We start from the raw sequence: 20,859 nt of genomic DNA, 5'->3' as shown, positions 1-20,859 counted from the left end.
TGTTACAATAACTAAAGGTGTTGCTAAATCTTGAGATTGAAAAACACTCTCCGGGTATCCAGGTGCGGCAGAGGTTCACCTACACCTCCTCCAACCTCATCTGTTGCATCCGCTGCTGTAGATGTCAGCTGCTCTACATCGGTGAGACCAAGCGTAGGCTTGGCGATCGCTTCGCCCAACACCTCAGCTCGGTTCGCAATAACCAACCTGATCTCCCGGTGGCCCAGCACTTCAATTCCCCCTCCCATTCCCAATCCGACCTTTTTATCCTCGGCCTCCTCCATGGCCAGAGTGAGGACCTCCGTAAATTGGAGGAGCAGCACCTCATATTTCGCTTGGGCAGTTTGCACCCAAGCGGTATGAACATTGACTTCTCTAATTTCAGGTAGTCCTTGCTTTCTCCTCCCCTTAGCTCTCCCTCACCTCTTCCTTTCTTCTTCCACCACCACCCCCCCTCCCCCCCCACATCAGTCTGAAGAAGGCTTTCGGCCCGAAACGCTGCCTATTTTCTTCGCTCCATAAATGCTGCCTCACCCGCTGAGTTTCTCCAGCACTTTTGTCTACATCCGGGTGTAAGTGCCTTTTAATTTCCACCAGTTGCATTGATTATTTCTACCACTAGAGGGAGACCAATAGCTGTTATAAGATATTTCCTAAGACAAGACGTAAGATAGTTGCACTAGTGTACAGGATAAAGAACATACACTAAACACAATACGTATGAAGTTGGTAAAGTTAGTTTAATCTAAAAGTTTACACTTGCATTTCTCAGAGACCCACCTGCCCAACTCTGGAGATGTGAGTGTTATTCCAGGTGTTGTTATCCACTAGGATGGTTCGATTGGCCATTGCTGTGATCTGATAACCATAATCCCACCATGACATCACCTTGGCATCCTGAGGAGAAAGGGGATGATTCAAACAACCAACCATTCCAATGACTCAATGTCATCTTAATTGATGTGGCGCAACATACACAGTGCCATGGGAGGAATTTGCACCGACAAGAGGAAATATACATATTGGCAATTCAAATCTTTTCCACACAAAGCAGTCACTTGCCACCCATAACACATAATAGTCCAGGCAAATTCCAGGAATCAAAATGTAAGCCCTCTCCTAAACACCATTTGTTCCACGAGCAATGCCACATTTATTGCTCATTTCCATTTGTTCTGAAAGCGACGTGATGTGTATCTGCAGGCACTTGCAGACCAGACCAGCGAGGGGTGGGCAAGTGCCACTCATTGACGGATGACAGATGTCAGCACTCAAGTGTCAACTAATACCTCAATTAATTAATTCTGTTTCAAAACCTCCCCATGGTGAGATTTGAACTTATGACAATGGGTTTTAATTACTAGACCAGCAGCATTACAATTGAGTTACACTCTGGATTCTACCCCATTGGAGGTAAATTGAAGGCATCAAGTTTTAAAAAGTTGTGAGTCTATAGATCTCATAACTCTTGGCCTGGCCTGAAAGGGCTCTGAGATATATCATTTGGTTTGTGGCACCTTGTTTGCTCCAAAGCCATCAATCACTATATGCACTTTCGACTTTGTTTGCATAAGAAATGGATAATGTGCTGAAAAGGTTTGCTGTTATAATAGTCAACATTTCAATTACATTCTCTTTGCCTATTCATGTGTCTTGCCTGCTCTAGATAAAAAAATAGTGAGACTAGTATCCTGGTTTCTGACAATCCCATCTTAAATCCATTGGATTCCTTGTTATCTTTTACCAATTCCACAGCTTACAGAAGTCTCCAGGACCAATCCTATGGGCATACCTCTGGAGTATTGTGCCTGAGCCAGTAGTACGCCTCCCTGAAGTCGTCAAAGATTATCCGGCTTCCGTCTCCTCCGCGGGCAGACAGCACGATGGAGGGAGATGAATACGCCTCACTGGTCACCCAGGTAGAATGAAAGGTGTAGGTAATTAGGAAGAAGGTCATCACAAGCACCATTCCACTTGCTACCTAAATCAGGACAGATTACAGGCAAACATGGTGAATAACATCCTTATGCTCTGGAAACAATCACAGCATATCTCTTACAATCCTCCTTAACCCGATGATTCAATGCTCTCCCTCCTCTACCAAAGGCGGTAATTCACTCCGATGCAAAGCACAAATTGCTAGCAGCCTTGACTTAATGCCGCCAATAACTCTTTACAGACAAGAGTGTTTTACTGTCCTATGTACTGGAATAGAACAGCAAAATTCTTACCTGCAGCAGCAGCATAATAGATTTGTAAAAATTGTGTAAATAGATAATATAATTTTTTTGTCCAATAAATAAAAACCTTAGTGCAAAAATCAATATAAACATCACGATGAAGGACTTTGATGTGAAATGTGAACGGTTTCTCTTCCCACAGATGCTGCCTTACCTATTGTGTGTTTGTAACATTTTCCTTTTTTGGTTCAGACAAACATTCATTGTTAGCCTGTTGTATGACATGGGATGCACATCAGGCCGTTATTCACTATCTAACGCCAATGCTCACTTACACTTTCCAACAATGGGGACTGACTTTTCCCCTTGAGCTTAGAAATGCTGTTGCATATTTTAGTGTCCTTACACTGGCTGAGAAATTAAAGGGCCTGTCCCATTTGGCGAATTTTTTCAGCGGCTGCCGGCGTTATATAAGTGTCGCCAAAAGATTTTGAACATTTCAAAATCAAGTGGCGACAAAAAAAAAATGCTGCGACACTGCGCATCATATGTCATCACACACGTAATGCCGCAAATCTTTCAGTGACCTGACACGTCAGTCAATGATGCCAGCAGTTGCCGAAAAAAATCGGCAAGTCTGACAGGAACTTAAGACAAAGCAGAAGTAGGTAATTCAGTCACTCATGTCTGACACCCCCCACCCCCTCATCGTATCTGCCCATTATGCCTCATTTCACCTTAATGTCTTGTAAACTCTCTTTAATATCAGATCCAGACCCTCCACATTCTTTTCTACCAAACAGGAAAGTGGACTCCCGAGTTGTTGAATGTTGTAAATACGAGGAAGTGAGTGTGATGTTGGTTGGGACTCTTGCATTTAATAGCATCAATGTAACAAATGTACCCTGTATTGTGCATTTGCCTTTCAAGTGTTTTTGCTAGATACCCAAACTATTATTGTTCTCAGCCACCCTCCATCACTTCCTCGCTCCCTTGCCCTCCCCAATTCTAAATTCAATACAGTATGCTTTACATCCTCACGAGAGGACAGGTGCCATCGATTTAACACCTTATCCGAAATATGCCACGTCGAACAATGCATCTCCTCAGCATGAGAATCTTTGCCAAAACTCTTGCCCAATCTGCTGCTTTGGCTGAGAAATAATCCGTACAGGATTAGTACTTCATCTATGGGACTGGGCAACTCAGTGCAACATATTTAACGCAGCAGACAGCTGGATCGTGAAGTTGATTGACCAAGGGGCCATGATCGGTACTTTCTAACTTTGTCGGTGACTCTTGTGTATTGCCCAGGTACAAAGCATTTCACTGTACCTCGGTATGCTAGGTACATGGGACAATAAAGTATCATTCATTCATTATACCTCATTCTTGATTGGATAAGTGGAGTCCTGCTGCTTTTTTAATTTTTTATCAGGACGGCTGATATCCAAGTTCTTTATGTACGTGGACAGGACCTGAGAGACACCAATTCCCGAGAGAATACACATGACCGGGGCCAGAACCAACATAAGCCGAACCTGCGTAACAAAAATCAGGAAATTAGTAACAAGAATAAAAGTCAGGCTGAAGTACTGCCATAGAGCAAAGACTAGACTGTATTACCACAGAACAAAAGTCAAGAATGTATTGCTCAGGTGCTTCTATCCAGCCCAGTCGCTGAACACATTCGTTGCTACAAATGCAATGTAAAATGTACCCCTCTCACTTGCAGCCATTCCTTTCTATTAGAATGAATGGAGTCACTGAACCTGATCCATGTCTAATTTTGTACAGGCATAGTGAGCAGCATTCCCAATGCCACAGCTCGGAAACTGACATTAAATAATGCACTTTTTTTTGTAACTTAGTTTGCAGACTTGAGACTTTTTATTAAAGACATAAAATTTAGCAATGTTACAAAATTTGAGACTTTTTATTAAAGACATAAAAAGGCCATCGGTTTACCTCCAATTGAAAAAAGCTTCTTTGGGAATGTAGGCAGAGGTGACAGTTTTGGGAACACCTGATTACTAGAAGGAATGTGACTATAAATAACAAGACCTTTGAAGAGAAATATACTGATTGATTGTTTGAATCAAATGCGATGATTTGTTATGAACGTATACTGACCAGAGACTGCATCTAGTGCCCGGGGTTAAAGGAATAGCTAAATATGTAGATGAGTCAAGAAAATCTTCATCTCCGATGTGCAATAATAGTATTGGGTGTTACAGTCACATTTAGTTTGGCTTGGGGTGTAATAATCACTATTAATACAGTTGCACATTATTATAGTGGCACAACGGCGCAGCTGGTAGAGCTGATGACTCAATGCCAGAGACCTGGGTCCAACCCTGACCTCAGGTGCTGTCTGTGTGGAGTTTGCATGTTCTCCCTGTGACCACATGGGATTCCTTTGGATGATCTAGTCTCCGCCCATAAACTAAAGACGTGTGGGTTTGTACGTTAATTGGTCTCTGTAAATTGCCCCAAGTGTGTATGGAGTGGTTGTGTAAGTGAGATAACATAGAACTAGTGTGAACGGGTGATCGATGGATTCAGTAGGGTGAAGGGCTAGTTTCCATGCTGTATTTCTGAACTAATAATCTCTATGATTTAGTTGTTCTGGAACTGCAATTAGGTGTTGCCAAGTTTTAACTGATTGTTGGTGGAGTGTGCAGGAGAATTGAACTCCCAGAACTGTCACATTAAGCTGTTATGGTTCACTTCAAACATTCTACATGCTCACCATTATCTATTACTGAAGCCCAATAGTAACTGGTTATTTAGCAATACCAGCATTCACAGGTTGGAACGATTCTTACCATCACAGCTGAGAAGTACATGCTGGTGACTCCGTACATGATGATGAAAATCCTAGCATCTGACAGGTTGTTGAAACAGTAGTACAAACCCACTGCAGGAGGAAAGCACAAAATAGGCTCGAGTCAAACACAAAATTAGTCAGCCAGTATTGCAAAGTGGCCAAGTCTCAAGTTTCACAATTTACCAAGAAAACCCCAACGAGATGAGGTTGTATATACAGAGAATACGTTGATATGATCTGAATTAATCTTTCAGAAGACCTTCATTAAGGTGCCATGAGGTTATTAAACAATATTACAGCACATAGGATCGGGGCTAACATTCCGGCATGGATCGAGCATTAGTTTACCAGGCAGGATATACGATAAGCGGCTGAGACGTGACAACAAGCAGATGCAGCAATAGAGAATACCTTGTTACAGAAGATAGACTTGGTGGCCTTAGTTACAGCAAAATCAGAAGGCAAAACAGATTCAAGCCAGGTAGTATAATGAGGGTACAAACAGTCCAGCTTAAGTGCGTGAAAAAGAGAAACAAATAGCTGTGGCCAGGGGGGGGGGGGGGGGGGGGGGGGGGGAATTCATGCAGCTTCATGGGGATTCCCATGAAGCTGCATGTATGGGAAAATGCCAGAGAAAATAAATAACGGACAAATTGCACCTCAGCCACTTCCTCTTCTCCCCTTTCCCATCGGGCAAAAAGTATAGAAGTGTGAAAACGCACACCTCTAGATTCAGGGACAGTTTCTTCACAGCTGTTAGCAGGCAACTGAACCATCGTACCAACAACTGGAGAGCAGTTCCGAGCAACTATCTACCTCATTGGAGGCCCTAGGACTATTTTTAATCTGACTTTACCTTGCACTGAACGTTATTCACATTATTCCCTTTTTCACGTATCTGTACACTGGATGGCTCAATTGTAATCATGTATTGTCTTTCCGCTGACTGGTTAGCACGCAACAGAAGCTTTTCACTGTACCTCGGTACATGTGACAATAAACTAAATAAATAAATTAAACTCAAACAAACTGTAACATTTCACAAACAGTAATGAGAAATGTGGGACAATGCGAGATCTGGATCTCACAAAATTACAAAATAAACAATTTCAACTATTTAAAACACTCAGTGAAACCCACTTTCCTTCCCATGTGCACCCCCGCATGTATCTCAGACCTGAAGCAATAAAGGATGAGCCTCGGCAGTGTTTCAGGTTCCAGAACACACTAAAAATGTAACGATATGGAAACTACTAAACTCGCAATCTCTACCACCCAGAAGCCAAGGTGAACAGGCAGAAAGGAACAACATATACTTTTCCTCCAGCACTAACCAGAATGGAACAAAAATATGGGAGTACGTTGACCGTGCAGAATACAATAATTCAGGAAGGTGACTCCTAAAGTGTAATTAGGAGTATCAGTGCATTCTTATCTTCAATTCATTCCTCTCTCAAATAAATAAAACATATCAAATAAAATTCATTTAAAATGTCAAATTCTCCATTTAGAAAGGTCATTGTCAGTAATATTTCAGCATTAAACACTAATTATGGTCCCACCGGCCAGCCAAGTTCCAAATTTATGTTCCTGTTACGCTGCTGGAGTGAGGACAGTGATATAGTGGCCCCACTCTGGAGCATTTAACTAATGAGAGCAGAAAGTGCAACGTTTGTTTTTCTTCTCAAGATGCAACTTGAGAAGAGGACTCCCTTGAACTTCTACAGGTGCAGTAGAGAGCATGCTGACTGGTTGCATCGTGACTTGGTTCGGCAACTTGAGCGTCCAGGAGTGGAAAAGAATGCAGAAAGTTGTGACCACTGCCCAGTCCATCATCTGCTCTGACCGCCCCACCATCGATGGGATCTATTGCAGTCGCTGCCTCAAAAAGGCTGCCAGCATCATCAAGGACCCACACCATCCTGGCCCCACACTCATCTCTCCGCTGCCATCAAGTAGAACATACAGGAGCCTGAAATCTGGTACATCCAGGTTCAGGAACAGCTTCTTCCCCACAGCCATCAGGCTATTAAACTCGCCATCAAACACACTGAACTATAACAGCCTATTGCACTTTATCTGTTTATTTATGTGTGTATATATCAAAGTTCAAAGTAAACTTTATTGTCAATTCAAATAAATTGGATTGAAATTGCGTTTCTATATATATATATATATATATATATATATATATATATGTTTATTTATATGTGTGTGTGTATATGTATAATATATATATATATATATATGTGTGTGTGTGTGTGTGTGTGTGTGTGTATATATATATATATATATATATAAAAAAATATATATATATATATATATATATATATATATATATATACATATATATATATATATATGGTCTATGCTATATAGACACACTGAACTGTTCTGTATTTATGCTTACAATACTCTGTTGTGCTGCAGCAAGCAAGAATTTCATTGTCCTATCTGGGACACATGACAATAAACTCTCTTGAACTGGTTTGTAGATCACCAAACATGCAGGAAAACAGCATATAACGGGGCAATGTTTTGGAAAGAGAAAAGCGGAAGTAACCAATAAATTCCGTCAAATAGAGGAAGCATTCATTTAAATCTCGTTCAAAACCTTTTTTTACTTAATTATGAAACAACTCAGTTCTTTTAATAGCCCAAGGAAGTTTTCTGACCAGAACATTAGGTAAGCACAAACGGCATTTGAATTATTCGTAAAAATCTTTCAGCAAACCTGGGAACATGAAGACAAGCAGTTGCAGGTCAAAATAATATGATGACCAGGTGGTGGGCTGGTGCTCAGAGACAGAGGCAATGATGGGGATGTTATTCTTTGCATAAGAAGGATCCAATAAAGAGTAGAAACGGCCAGTCCATGGGGATATCTTGCCTGCAATAAAACCAATATACCTAGTTATAGTCAGAAGACAGCATTTTAGCTGCTACAATATGTTGCTTTGCCTTGAGAATACAAGAAAAATATTTACACCTTATGTGACAAACAATTATTAAAGCAGTAGCTAATCAACCTCAAAAGATAGCAACAATGTGTATATAATAATCTATAGGCATTCTATGACCACAACACCAGGAAACAAGGAATTTGTCAAATTAATATATAATCAGCAGGAAATGGCAAACACGATTACTAAATGCTGAACAAAATCACAGAACAATCTGTCGTAGTTATGAAATGAATGGGAAATAGCCGCTAATCTTATCTGCATGCATCAGCTATGAGCAATTAAAACTGATACTTCTTAGATGAGCACAGTGTTAACGCTGAAGAGGTGCAGAGGATATTCACCACAATGTTGGCTGGAGTGGAGCATTTCAGCTATGAAGATAAACTTCATAGCAGAACTGGGTGTGATCTCCTTGGAACAGTGGAGGTTGGTGGGGGGGGGATCAGATCAAATGGGATATAAAATTATTCAGGGTAGAGCAGGAAACCTCCCCATTGTAGTTAGATAAAACTCGAGGGCAAAGATTTCGGTGAAGGGGCAAGACGTCAACAGTGGAACTGAGGGAGACCTTTTTTCACTTAGAGTACTGAGTACCTGGAATATCCTTCGTGAGAGGGTGGTAGAAGCAGTTTGCTGGTGAGTACTTAGATCATCTCGGCGTAGGTTATGGGCTACATGTTGTAAGTGGGATTAATGCCGATAGATGCTCACTGGTTGATATGGATATAGTGGGCCAAATGACCCGTTTCCCCGCTGCACCACTCTAGGACATGCAATATGGAACATGAGCTGCATTTATCCGTTAGTCATTTCATCTCATTAAATATGAAATTACTTTGATCAATCAGTTCTATTAAAATCCATGACAGATCTGATGGAAAAACGTTGATCTATCACTCCAGCCCCCTATGGCTTCTGACTAGAAACATATAAGTCCTGGCCTCCACCCCGAGCCCACAAGGCAGTCACAACCAACACGTCCGCCTGCCACATGGGGTACGGCTCAGCTCTCTGCAGTTAGACCAGGTGGAGAGCAGGCACACAACAGCGGGCAAGACCCACACCAACGTCCAAAAACGTTGTATTTTTCCACACTTCCCATCGATTCCAGAAATAGACAGCAAGATAGTCTGCTTGAACTGAATGTCCTATTGCAGTAAACATTGAAGCCTGATGATCACCAGAGCCATTGAACAAGAACATACAGCTACCTTCAACCATTTCCACATAACCTTCTTTTCTCCGGTATTATTCAATGCTCTCAAGTTTTAAGGATTTCATTACAGAAACCAACATGAAACTGTCTTCCACCTGAAGTTCTGTCAACTTAATTGATGGATGTAATGAGAGAGTACATATAGGAAGGTGATTTGAAACAATGTGCACCATAATACCTCACCTGTCAGCAACAGCACAGTTCCTGCAGACAGAACGCCCAAGCCCACCAGAGAGATGACACTCTTGAAAAGGATCTCAAATTGTTGTGCATTCAATTTGCTACGTAGATAATCAACAAAGGCATGAATCTGGCACAGACCAAAGACACCCAAGGCAGCCATGTGTTCTGAAGATTGGACAGGCTGAGGGGAGGGAAAACAAATGTCAATATGTCCAGAGCAAAATTGTACATGGAACACAATGTATCTGTAAGTTATCTGTATACAATATTAAGTATGTGTACTCCCAATTTACTAACGATTACTAAAAGACAATGAGAGCACAATGTACAATGGATGTGAAAATGATTTGTGCACTGCAAGAGTGCACTGCAAGAGTTACTGCATAAACTCCTCATTCCAATTGAAAATTTAGCCTGAAATTAACCATTACTAAATGAATTAAATACTTATGGCACGTCACAGAGGAACATTCAGAATAAGCGGTCCTAATCTGAGAATGAGACCGTTTCTCCCACATTCAAAGGATGGTTGACATTCTGAATATGCTCCTGAAGGGATCAATAGATTCTGGAAGACAGTAAACAAACACTTTCAAGTTTGTTTGGAGAAACATGAGTAGGTTTGGATCAAAACCAGGCAAATACTGGATCAGTCACTATCGAGTTAAAGGGTGAAGCAAGCTGAAGAGCCTTATCTTGCTTCACTATCTTGATAAGTTTGATCAAGCATGCCAAAAAATGTCTAAGTATATGATTTGACCCATTATCCCAAATAGGCACTGCAGACGACCCGTGCTACAGCTGTTTGGGTTATGGAAATTCACCCATACCGAAGTCACAAATCACTAGGCAAAAATGAGATTCAAAATGAGATGCAGAATGAAATTCGCTCTCATGGAATTTATGCGGGGGAAAAAAGCAACTCATTTTTCACCTTGTGTTTCTTGACACCCATGGAGATGACGCAACCTCACTTAACAGAAAATCTCAAAATAGGCCGTTTTCTAAGAATTCAAACCCCTCCCCTCTTGACACTGTGACGTGAAGAAGGTGTCGCCTGTACAGCCATTGGTCCACATTGTTCGAAGCACCAAGAGGTGGTTTGGTCAGAGGCTTGTGGATCTTTACACGCTGTGATTCTCATCGTTAAATAAAGGAAGTAGCCTTACTAACCTGGAATCCCACAAAGGAAATCTGCATGGAGAGAATGGTGCCGAGACTGTATACTGTACAATATGCCACATAGATCCGGTGAGAAAATCGTCCAGTCAGCATAAGGATAAGTACATGAAGTGGGATCAGATTAATCAGGAACACGTAACCACCCCAAGAGGAGACCTGATTGGAATAAATCATGCCAAGATTAGATTATAGCACTATCAAAAATAAATAAGCACTAACAATTTGTAACATTAACTGTAGGTAGCAATGTTAAATTCATTTCTATTTGTCACATGTCAAACCAATGGGATTCATGGATTGAGGTGAGTTAACACATGTTAACTTAATCATAACAAAATAGTGAATATAATGACCACGGGTCAAAAACGAGCACCATGAAAAGAAGGACAGATATCCTCTTCTCTAGCTGTATACTTCTAGCACCAATTGTAACCCCCAGGGAGTGGTTGTTTTGAAACAGTTCAGACAAAGGATCTTTGATACAAAATGCTCACACCCCTTATCTATCAGCCCAGGAAGCTAATATCCAAGTGCAATCTCGTTTTGAGATGCATCATACTTCAACGAATACTTATTTTGTTTATCAATATTTTTGAAGTAATTCTGCAGGAAAATAGATTTTGGAGAAGTAAATGATATCAGTGCAACTTTTCCCAATTGCTTTGAATTCAAGTGTTACATTTTATTTAATAAAAAACCCAGGAGGTGAGTAAACCTCTGAGCTTTGGTGACTCTGGAGTAATCCCATTCCCCCACTTATTTCTCTATAACCAACTATCTCACACACCTATTAGTCCCACCCCAATTCTCCAACCATTCACTTGCACTCACGACAACTTGCAGTCACCAATTAATCTACTAAGCAACAGGTCTTTGGGATGTAGAAGAAAAGCTCACACATTCATAAGGAACACTATGGGAATCCCACAGGCAGCGCTAGACATCTAGATAGAGCCTGGTTCACTGGAGCTGTAGTGTGGTGCTTTTAAATACATAAAAGATACAATCAGCTAGGTACTTGGGCAGCAAACAAACAGCATCCACCTCAGGACCTGTTTATAGAATCTTACAATGCAAAGTAGCAGCAATTTGGCACATCAGCCCACTTCTCTACTTCCTGCATTCTTTCTGTAGAAAACCTGCAAATGATCTGCTTTTTAAGAAAAGAAAGGATTATGAAAATCAGTAGTGACTGATGACAAAAGAACACTTCAGTCAAAATCTTAGTGCAGCAGCACTCACTAATTGAATGATCTTGCTGTCCTATCCTTTACCACTTTTCTGCATTCCATCTCACGAGAAATCAATTTAATTTGAGTCGGCTGACTGCTTTGCCCATCGTCAGGAGCAGGATCTGACTATTCAACTCCCTTCTGAAAGCTATTTACCAGTAGATCCCAATTTTTCTTGGGGAAATACAACAGTGTTGACCAGCGAGACAATCACGTATAATAAATCTGAAGGAATCTTGAATTAAAAGTTACTCTGCAGCTAAATTTAATGATTTATTTAAAGGTTGCTGAGAGTTTGCCACTCAGACTTTTGGATGACTTCTTTTTAAACTCAACATTGGGATGGATTAAGGCAATTCTTCTTCCCTCGGTGAACAGTGAACAAAATAGCAAATCAGGCTCAGTCATTTCCTGGTAATGATTTAACAAATGCATAACCAAAGGACTGTATTAATATATAATGAGATTCAAAACTATGAAAACATGATATTTGAAATAAATAGCAATTACATGGGCACTCTTACAACATCCAATGATATTTATAACAAATGGGTGTACATGTCTGAACTTAAGGCAGCAGAGTGGCACCAGACCAGGTGGGGGGCCTTAGAGCGCCAGAGACCGGGTTCTATCCTGACTACGGGTGCTGTCTGAACGGAGTTTGCACGTTCTCCCTGCGACTACGCGAGTTTTCTCTGGGTGCTCCGGTTTCCTCCCACACTCCAAATGTACAGGCCTATAGGTCAATTGGCTTGTAAAAATTGTAAATTGTCCCTAGTGTATAGGATAGTGCTTGTGTACAGGGTGACTGCTGGTCGGCACGGAGTTGGTGGGCCAAAAGGCCTGTTCCCACACTTCATCTCTAAAGTCTAAAGTTTGGGGGCAGAGTAAACTTTCTCTCGGCCCTGGTGTTGAAACACAAGCTTACCATGTAGAAATAGGCAATTGAACAAATAGCAGACCAGTAGATGGAGCCAGACTTCACAGCCTTAATCCAAGTGTAGTATGTGAGCAACATGCAGAAGATGGCAATCCCTGTTCAAATAAATATCACATTGTTAAAAGACAATAAACTAATTAACAGGCAACTTAGACAAATCACATCCATTTCCGTTGTTCTTTATTCAACACATTACTAACTCCAGATCACATCCATGATCCAGCAAATAAAATGTTATAATCAACGAGTAATCATTTTTTAAAGCACCGAACAGTCATTGTCACCACTAGAATGAATGATTTACTGAACTTATGCCTTAACTGGCAGCGGCTCAGCAGCCAAATTCCCCAGCTGGGAATTCACACTGTGCGCCAAGGTCTACTTCATGAATGATGTCATTCACATCCTTGCTCTGTGAGGTAGTCTAAGATCGTCCTGTTTTTAAATTTACATCCTCATTTTTAAGTCTCTGTGTTGTCATTCACCGATTCTGTCCAATCTCTGAAACTACCCAAATCTGCCTTTCAGCATTTCACCTCTTTTAATTACTGGGGCTCCAACAAGGATTCCAACAGACCCACAGCAGCAATTAATTGAGCAAAGGTCTGGGACATATGCAGGTACACGCACTGATGTGCAAGTCCAAAACATGGTAATTGATAAAGGTAATGGCTGATAGCTCCATTCTGAGCTGCCAGCTCTACTTGCAAACATTTATTATTAAATTGTGCTTTTATTAAAATTTAAAGCAACAACAAGCATTTATATGGTACCTTATTAATGGCATAACCAGCCACTATATGATGGCGCATAAAACGTGGCAACTCTTGTATACAGATTCAGTGTGATCTACCACCTTGCACCCTTATACTTAGTATGATTGTGCCCTAATGTATAGCAGAATTGCCACTGAACTGAGTGCCAATAAAAAATAATTTCACTGTACTTACATACACGATAATAGAGTACTATTGCACACAAACAAAATGCAACACCAAGAAGATATTGGTCACAGAGGTAGGCTCGAAGGAACCAAGGGAAAAAAAGAATATGCAGAGATATTTGGGAGGGAATTCCAGCTGCTGAAAGCGCAGTAATTGAAGGAGATGATGTGCTAGAGGCCTGAATTGGATGGGTTTCAGAGATTAAAGAGAGAGTAGGTAGACAGTCGCAGCGAAATTTGAAAACGAGGATGGTAATTTTATAACTGTGACCAACTTCGGAGTAATGGGCAAATACCTTGCAGAGCAAAGGTGTGTGCAGCACAACTATAAATAACATCATGTTCACAAAGAAAGCGTCCAGGGGGATATTTAGACCAGCCACATTTAAAAAGCATGCTCAGGAGATGAGCACAGACAGGGACAGAGACATCGGAGGGAGATAATACTCCACCTGAAATGGTTACTTTTGTGGATTTGTAACTAAGCATTAAGACTTGATTTGTAGTTTGCTACATTAGCTTTATATTGCTATTTGGCACTGCATAGGCTGTAAGATTAATGAACAATTAATCCAATGCAAAAAACATTTAGATTAGCTCCTTACCTTCATTATCATAGGATCCGGCCACTGACCGGGAGATGTAGCCAGGGACCACAGCAATCATAGCTGCAGCTAACAAGCCAGCACCAGCATCCTGAAACAATCAGCATAGTGATACAGTTTAAAAAATATATATATGCCAGTTGTTCTTAACTTAAAATAAAATTAGAAAATGTTCAAACTTTGGGCAGAGGGATTCCTTGTCAAAATGTCACGGATGTACTTCCACACGAAACACAGAGCTGAATATTTTAACAAGTTTGTAGTGTCAAGCGGTGATTTTGGTTGCAAAAACTTGCTTCAGACTAAAGTAGTTATGTTCTCACACTTATTTAGTCATGAAGCATGCAAACTGTCCGTTCAGCCCCCAACTTGCCCAAACTGGCCAACATTTCCCAGCTACACTAGTCCCACCTGTCTGAGCTTGGTTCATATCCCTCCAAACCTGTCCTAACCATGTAGCTGTCTAACTGTTTCTTAAACATTGGGATTGTCTCACCCTAAACTACCTCTGCTGGCAGCTTCCATACACCCACCACTCTTTGTGTGAAAAAGTTACCCCTCTTTTCCCCTTCACCTTAAACCTGTCCTCAATATTGGCAGTTAAAGTAGTCATCTCATTATGGTTGTGCATGTTACTTGATACATTTCTTATATTCATTACTTACAGCAATAAGCACCCGAAGTGTAGAGCTATGTACATATTATTGATCTCACTATAAATTCTGAAGCACTTTACAGACTGGGTGGCATTTCAGTTTTCTAACCTCTGGAATTGTAGAATGAGAAATAATTTGAAAACTATGCTGAAGCATCTGAAGTTCAGACTCCCTGAATGACAGGTTCTGTTATTGAGCAAACTGTGCAGGGGAGGAGCTCACACCATGAGCTCTGTGACAATAAACCCCTCCTTACCACATTAGCCCACCCCCTAAACTTCAGAGATAGCTCTCTGAGCAGTGCCAATACCTGTTGTGAATACCAACTTTTGGGTTGGGTTTGTCTAGTCTGCAAAAGTAGCATCACAATGTTGAACGCAAGAGATCATGTCTAGAGGCACTGTCCCATACTTCACACTTTAGAGATACAGCATGGAAACAGGCCCTTTAGCCCACTGAGTCTACGCTGACTAGCGATCACCCCGTACATTAGCATTATCCTATACACCAGGGACAACTGACAAATTTACCACATTTAACCTACAAACTTGTACATTTTTGGAGTACGAGAGGAAACCGGAGCGCCTGGAGAAAACCTATGCGGTCACAGGGATAACGTACAGACTCTGCAGACATCACCCGAAGTCAGGATTGAACCCGGTACTCTGGTGCTGTAAGGCACCAACTCTACCGCTGCGCCACTGTGCCCCCTTACATCTAGTCAAGGGGAGACAACCAGGTCTCCCCTAAGGCGCAGAGTAGAATTGCTGCCTTACAGTGCCAAAGACCCGGGTTTGATCCTGACTCCGAGTGTTGTCTGTACAGAGTTGGTGCGTTCTCCCTGTCACCTGCGTGAGTTTACTCTGGGAGCTCCGGTTTCCTCCCACACTCCAAAGATGTACAGGTTTGTAGGCTAATTGGTTTGGTAAAATTGTAAATTGTCCCTAGTATGCGAGTGTGTAGGATAGTATTATTACGTGGGGATTGCTGGTCTGCTCAGACTCGGTGGGCAGAAGGGCCTGTTTCTGTGCTGTATGCTAACTGAACCAAACCATGGATTCAATCTGCCAAAACTGGCCAATCTTAGGGAAAACCTACTCAAAATATGCATTCAAGTCAATAGGAAAAAAAAGACACCCCAAAGTCAAATAGCCTATTATGAATCAGGACATCACTGCTAACACTTTTGATATTCTGGTTTTAAATGCTGGCCTGAGTTAGTTTTAGTGGCCATCCACTGGTGTGTATTTACTGGTTCATTGCCTACCTTCAGTTCTTTTGTTAAGTGGTAAGTGACAATGGTGGTGAAAGATGAGAAGAGAGGAGCCAGAAACACGCAGACGTTCCTGATATCAATCGTGATGTGGAAGAAGTGCAGCACATGGTAGAGAGCAGCGGATGTGATCATAAGACCTGGAAATCAATAAATACCGTCAGCCACACACACAGAAAATGTCAGTGATAGCAAACAACAATAAGTCATGAAGGCCGCGAAATACATATGGATTTCATAAATCCATGTTTTCTGGATCCTTCTAATACAGATGAGAACCCAACCTTGCCCTCTTCTCTCTTCCTAATTTCTCCGATTTTAAATGTTAAGCGTTTTTGGTCTCCACAGGTGAGCCATTTGCAGCATTATTCTGCCGAAATTTTAATTCCTGTCCTTTTTATCTGTTTACAAGAACACTTCATCGGTTTTGAGGCAGGGCTGCTGCCTACAGATGGACCTAAGATATAGGATCAGCAGTGGGCTAATTGTTCCCTCTAGTTTGCTCTGCCATTCAATTAGATCATGGCTGATTCCAATCCTGGTCTCAACACAACAATCCCACTCCGTCCCAATGTGTAGTTCAAATGTCTAAAAATCTCTGATATAAAAATATAGAATTACACCATCTCTGAGGCAGAGAATTCCAAAGAATCACAACCTCTAAAAAACAAACTATTTTTTCATCGCAACCTAGTAGCTGCTTATTCTGAAACTCTATTTTACAGTTTGAGATACCCTCTACCAGAGGGGAAACATCGTCTCAGTTACCATGTCAATACCCTTCAGAATTTGGAGTGTCTAACTAGTTACACGAGGTCCCAGGAATGAACTTCGTGAACCCTGACGGCTTTATATCCATTGCAAGTATATTATTTCTTAAACATAAAAATCTAAATGATAATCAGAGCTCTAACAATCTATAAACTTGCATCAGCATTTTCTTACCTTTCCACTCCATTACATTTGCAACAATAGCCCAAAGGTCTATTAGACTTCCTAATTACTTGTTACCTGCATGCCAAGTTAGTGTTCTATTCATTAAGGCCCACAGAACATGTTGCACCACAACATGATTATACTTTCTCACTATTTAAATAAGAATTTGCTTTTCCAAGGTGGATAAATTTACATTTTATCCCACCTGCTAACTTCTAGCCCACACAATCCTCCTCACAATGTTAACCAAGCTATCTTTGTATTATCAGCAAATATGACTACACAGTGCGTGGGGATCGCTAGTCGGCAAAGACTTGGTGGGCCGAAAGGCCTGTTTTTGTGCTGTATCTCTAAACTAAACTATGGTTTCAATTTGCCAAAACCAGCCAACAATACAACATACCATCTTGGAGAACAACTAACCGATAGTTTCCTGCTTTCCGATTCTTGCCTCACTTAAATTGCAGCATGTTATTTTACTTTGCTCGAGGACCTCTCCAGAAATATTGCAGATTACAACCAAGGCAACCAATAATTAAACAATAGTCCATATACCCTAAACCCAATGCAGTTTGGCTTCAGAAAATATCACTCCACTGAGACGGCACTTTGCTTCCTTTTGGAAAATATGAAGTCCAAAATTGATGCAGGTGATGTTATAGGAGCTGTTTTTCTTGATTTACGAAAAGCCTTTGATACTGTGAACCACCAGATCTTGATGACCAAATTGTCTTATTTTAACCTCTCTTTGAGTACGATGAAATGGATTGAGTCATATATGGTACAGAGAAAACAATGTGTTAGAGTGCACAACAGTAAATCTGCAACTTCTAAAAACCCTCTTGGTGTACCTCAAGGTTCAATCTTGGGACCGCTATTATTCAGTCTGTACATTAATGATCTACCAAGTAGCTGTACATCAAATGTAACTTGCCAGATGTATGCTGACGATGCAGTTGTGTATGTACATGCCAAAAACAAACATCAAGCTGCACAAGACCTATCAGCTGCTATGATTAATGTGTCAAACTGGTTGCAGTTCTCTGATTTACATCTTAATGTGTCAAAGACTGTTTGTATGTTTTTCTCCAAAAAGGCAAGTACTGATGGAGATCCTGATGTGTTTGTACATGGAACAAAACTTAAAATTGTACATGAGTTTAAATATTTAGGAATCGTGATCGATTCACAGCTCTGTTTCAAACAACAGGTGAAAAGACCAGTAAATTTAATTACATTTAATTTGTCCAATTTTAGATATATTAGAAATAATTTAACTATTCATTCAGCCAAACTATATTTTAATGCAATGATTGTGCCATACATGACCTACTGTATAACAACTTGGTCACTGGCATGTAAGTCCACACTAAAGCCTGTTGAAATTGCTTATAAACAAGCCCTAAAAACTCTAGACAAAAAGCCCAGAATGTCCCATCACTGTAGCATCCTGAAGAAATTTGATCTGCTGAGCTGGGAAAACGTAATAAAATATTCGGACTCGATTTTGGTTTACAAAATCTTCCGTGGACTAGCCCCACCTCCGTTAAAGGACTTCATAAAGAAAAACACAAATAGGTCAACAAGAGCAGCCTCCAGGGGTGATTGTATAGTCCCGTTTAGGAAAAGTGTCCTTGGGCAGTCAGTATTTTCATATCGAGCGTCGCAGACCTGGAACGCGATACCATGCGTCATACGGGATCTGCCAACCCTTACCTCATTTACCAAACATCTAAAATCATGCTACCTGCAAAATCAAAACTGCAATCATAATCTACCTTAAAATTATCCTATGGTTTTATTGTTGCCTTTTTACTTTATTGTTTGTTTTGTTTTGTTTTTGATTTTTGTTTAGTCTCTTCTCATATTGATTGATTGTGTTGTGATGTGTTTACCTTGTTTACCAGAGAGACTAAAGATGGAAATTAGCTACTGGCTACAATCTTGCGTATTACATGTAAATATTTATTAATATGCACTGTCCCCTAAATAAATAAAATTACAATTATAATTACAATATCTCCATTGCCACTTTTGTTACAATCTTAGGTTTGAAAGTCCGTAGATCCAAGGAACATTAGTCCATTTAGCCTAGTACATTTTCATCCAGTTATAAAGATCGAGACATGTTCCTCCCCGTCTATACCATCTTGATCTCCATGTCCAGACAACTCACTATTAGTCGGCCTCAATCATATGATATAATTAAGCCAAAGATGGTCAATGCTAAATAAATATAAACCAAAGAATAACTAAATCTCTGTAAATAAATAAAAGGAATAATGTGTAAAGTAACACAGCTGTATGAGTACCAGAATCACACTGACCTGGATAGATTGTTCCTCCAATAATCCTGCCCAGGGGATACCAGGCTCGATCATCAAACCAATTATGGAACTTGTAAAAACCTTCTTCAGTAAGGAAACGAGTGGTGCGGTAATTAAAGTACCTAAGGATATTTCCAGGTTTTTAGGGACGGGGTGGGTGGGAATAAGAACACGGTAGGTTCAGAAATACAAACAACTGGAAATTGTTAAAGCAATTTGATGAACAGCGAAACAAGCCAAGACTACAATGATTCAAGGTGGAAGCGCATTATAATCTTTTCAAAGCTAACAACAAATAATGATCACCAATGGCTCCCACAAACCAAGAATAAAGAAAAAAACGTCAGAAGCACAATTTAATAATAAAGTACATGGCACGCAGACCAAATGTTTAACCAAAGAGATAGGGTTTGAGCATATCCATCTTCTTCTTACATATGGCGTGCACAACCTAAAGTTGTAGGACAACTTGTTCTATTTGATTGTGCACGCCGGGTTGGATCTTATTCATAAAAAGCTTTTAATCAGGCTGTTCAAATCCCCAGTTAGTAAGATAAATTAAAACTGGAAACAGTTCCAAAATATGTAAAGAAAAGTGGGAAGGAGTTGAGAGTGAAGTTATCTGGGGAGAATGGAATGTATTAAATTGTTCCCAGAGGGGGTTTCTAGAGAATTTCAACAATGGTGTTTAAATTATAAGGTTTTGATGGATTAAGTGGGATGGCAAGACGATGTGTTGTGATCTGAACTGCACAGACTGAAGAGTTGGTGGAAATAAATTCCAAAGCAAACTGGACATATAGAAGAGGAAAAATAGTATACATGTGTGTATGTACGGATGAGGGCTGTAAATGGGATTAATTAGGCAGTTTGGATAGCACAAGCCAACGGGCTGAATGTCATACTTTGTGCTGCATTATATCTCTAACGTTTTCTGAATCAGTGTTAATAAATTTCTAGCAATTTTCTAATAGTTTATTGCTATGTCATTCCATTAACCCATTACCGATTGTAGCACTCCATTAATTAATTCTCAACCAACACTAATGCCTGAGTATCTTCATCAGAATGTGTAGCAGTTCAAGATAGCACGTCACAACTACTTTCTCAAGGACAATTAGAGAGAAGCAATAGATTTTGACCTTATGAGCATAAAGAATAAATAAAAGACCCAGACCCAGAAGTGCCAATTCCCAATGAATTTTATCACAATAGAAATACAAGATCTTGGCTGGCTCTTTAACCAGACTGTGGAAATGAAATCACTCTTACTCCCAGTTCAGCACAATAATCCAAATTTCTCCAAAAAAGATAGTAAGTGACCTGCTCAAAGACTGAAATTCACTTTGTTCCATCCTCTAATACAAGAGTTGGTGGTGATACACATGTG

General features: G+C 40.4%; 1 protein-coding gene across 2 annotated transcripts in view; it reads right to left on the bottom strand.

Annotated features, from left to right (window-relative positions):
• The window catches only part of stt3a (STT3 oligosaccharyltransferase complex catalytic subunit A), a 38,711-nt gene that overhangs the window by 7,833 nt on the left and 10,019 nt on the right, over positions 1–20,859 (bottom strand). For both annotated transcript variants that reach the window (XM_055660852.1, XM_055660851.1), the window contains exons 4-14: positions 19,470–19,591; positions 16,201–16,346; positions 14,278–14,368; positions 12,718–12,824; positions 10,549–10,713; positions 9,376–9,556; positions 7,745–7,900; positions 5,009–5,100; positions 3,566–3,721; positions 1,793–1,981; positions 781–897 (exon numbers count right to left, since the gene is read on the bottom strand). In XM_055660852.1, the coding sequence (XP_055516827.1) occupies positions 781–897; positions 1,793–1,981; positions 3,566–3,721; positions 5,009–5,100; positions 7,745–7,900; positions 9,376–9,556; positions 10,549–10,713; positions 12,718–12,824; positions 14,278–14,368; positions 16,201–16,346; positions 19,470–19,591 (1,522 nt within the window). The remainder of the gene's footprint in view (positions 1–780; positions 898–1,792; positions 1,982–3,565; positions 3,722–5,008; positions 5,101–7,744; positions 7,901–9,375; positions 9,557–10,548; positions 10,714–12,717; positions 12,825–14,277; positions 14,369–16,200; positions 16,347–19,469; positions 19,592–20,859) is intronic.

Source organism: Leucoraja erinacea, chromosome 32 (genome assembly GCF_028641065.1).
Source record: "Leucoraja erinacea ecotype New England chromosome 32, Leri_hhj_1, whole genome shotgun sequence".
Lineage (NCBI taxonomy): Eukaryota > Metazoa > Chordata > Chondrichthyes > Rajiformes > Rajidae > Leucoraja > Leucoraja erinaceus.
This window is presented reverse-complemented; position numbering and strand designations above follow the sequence as displayed.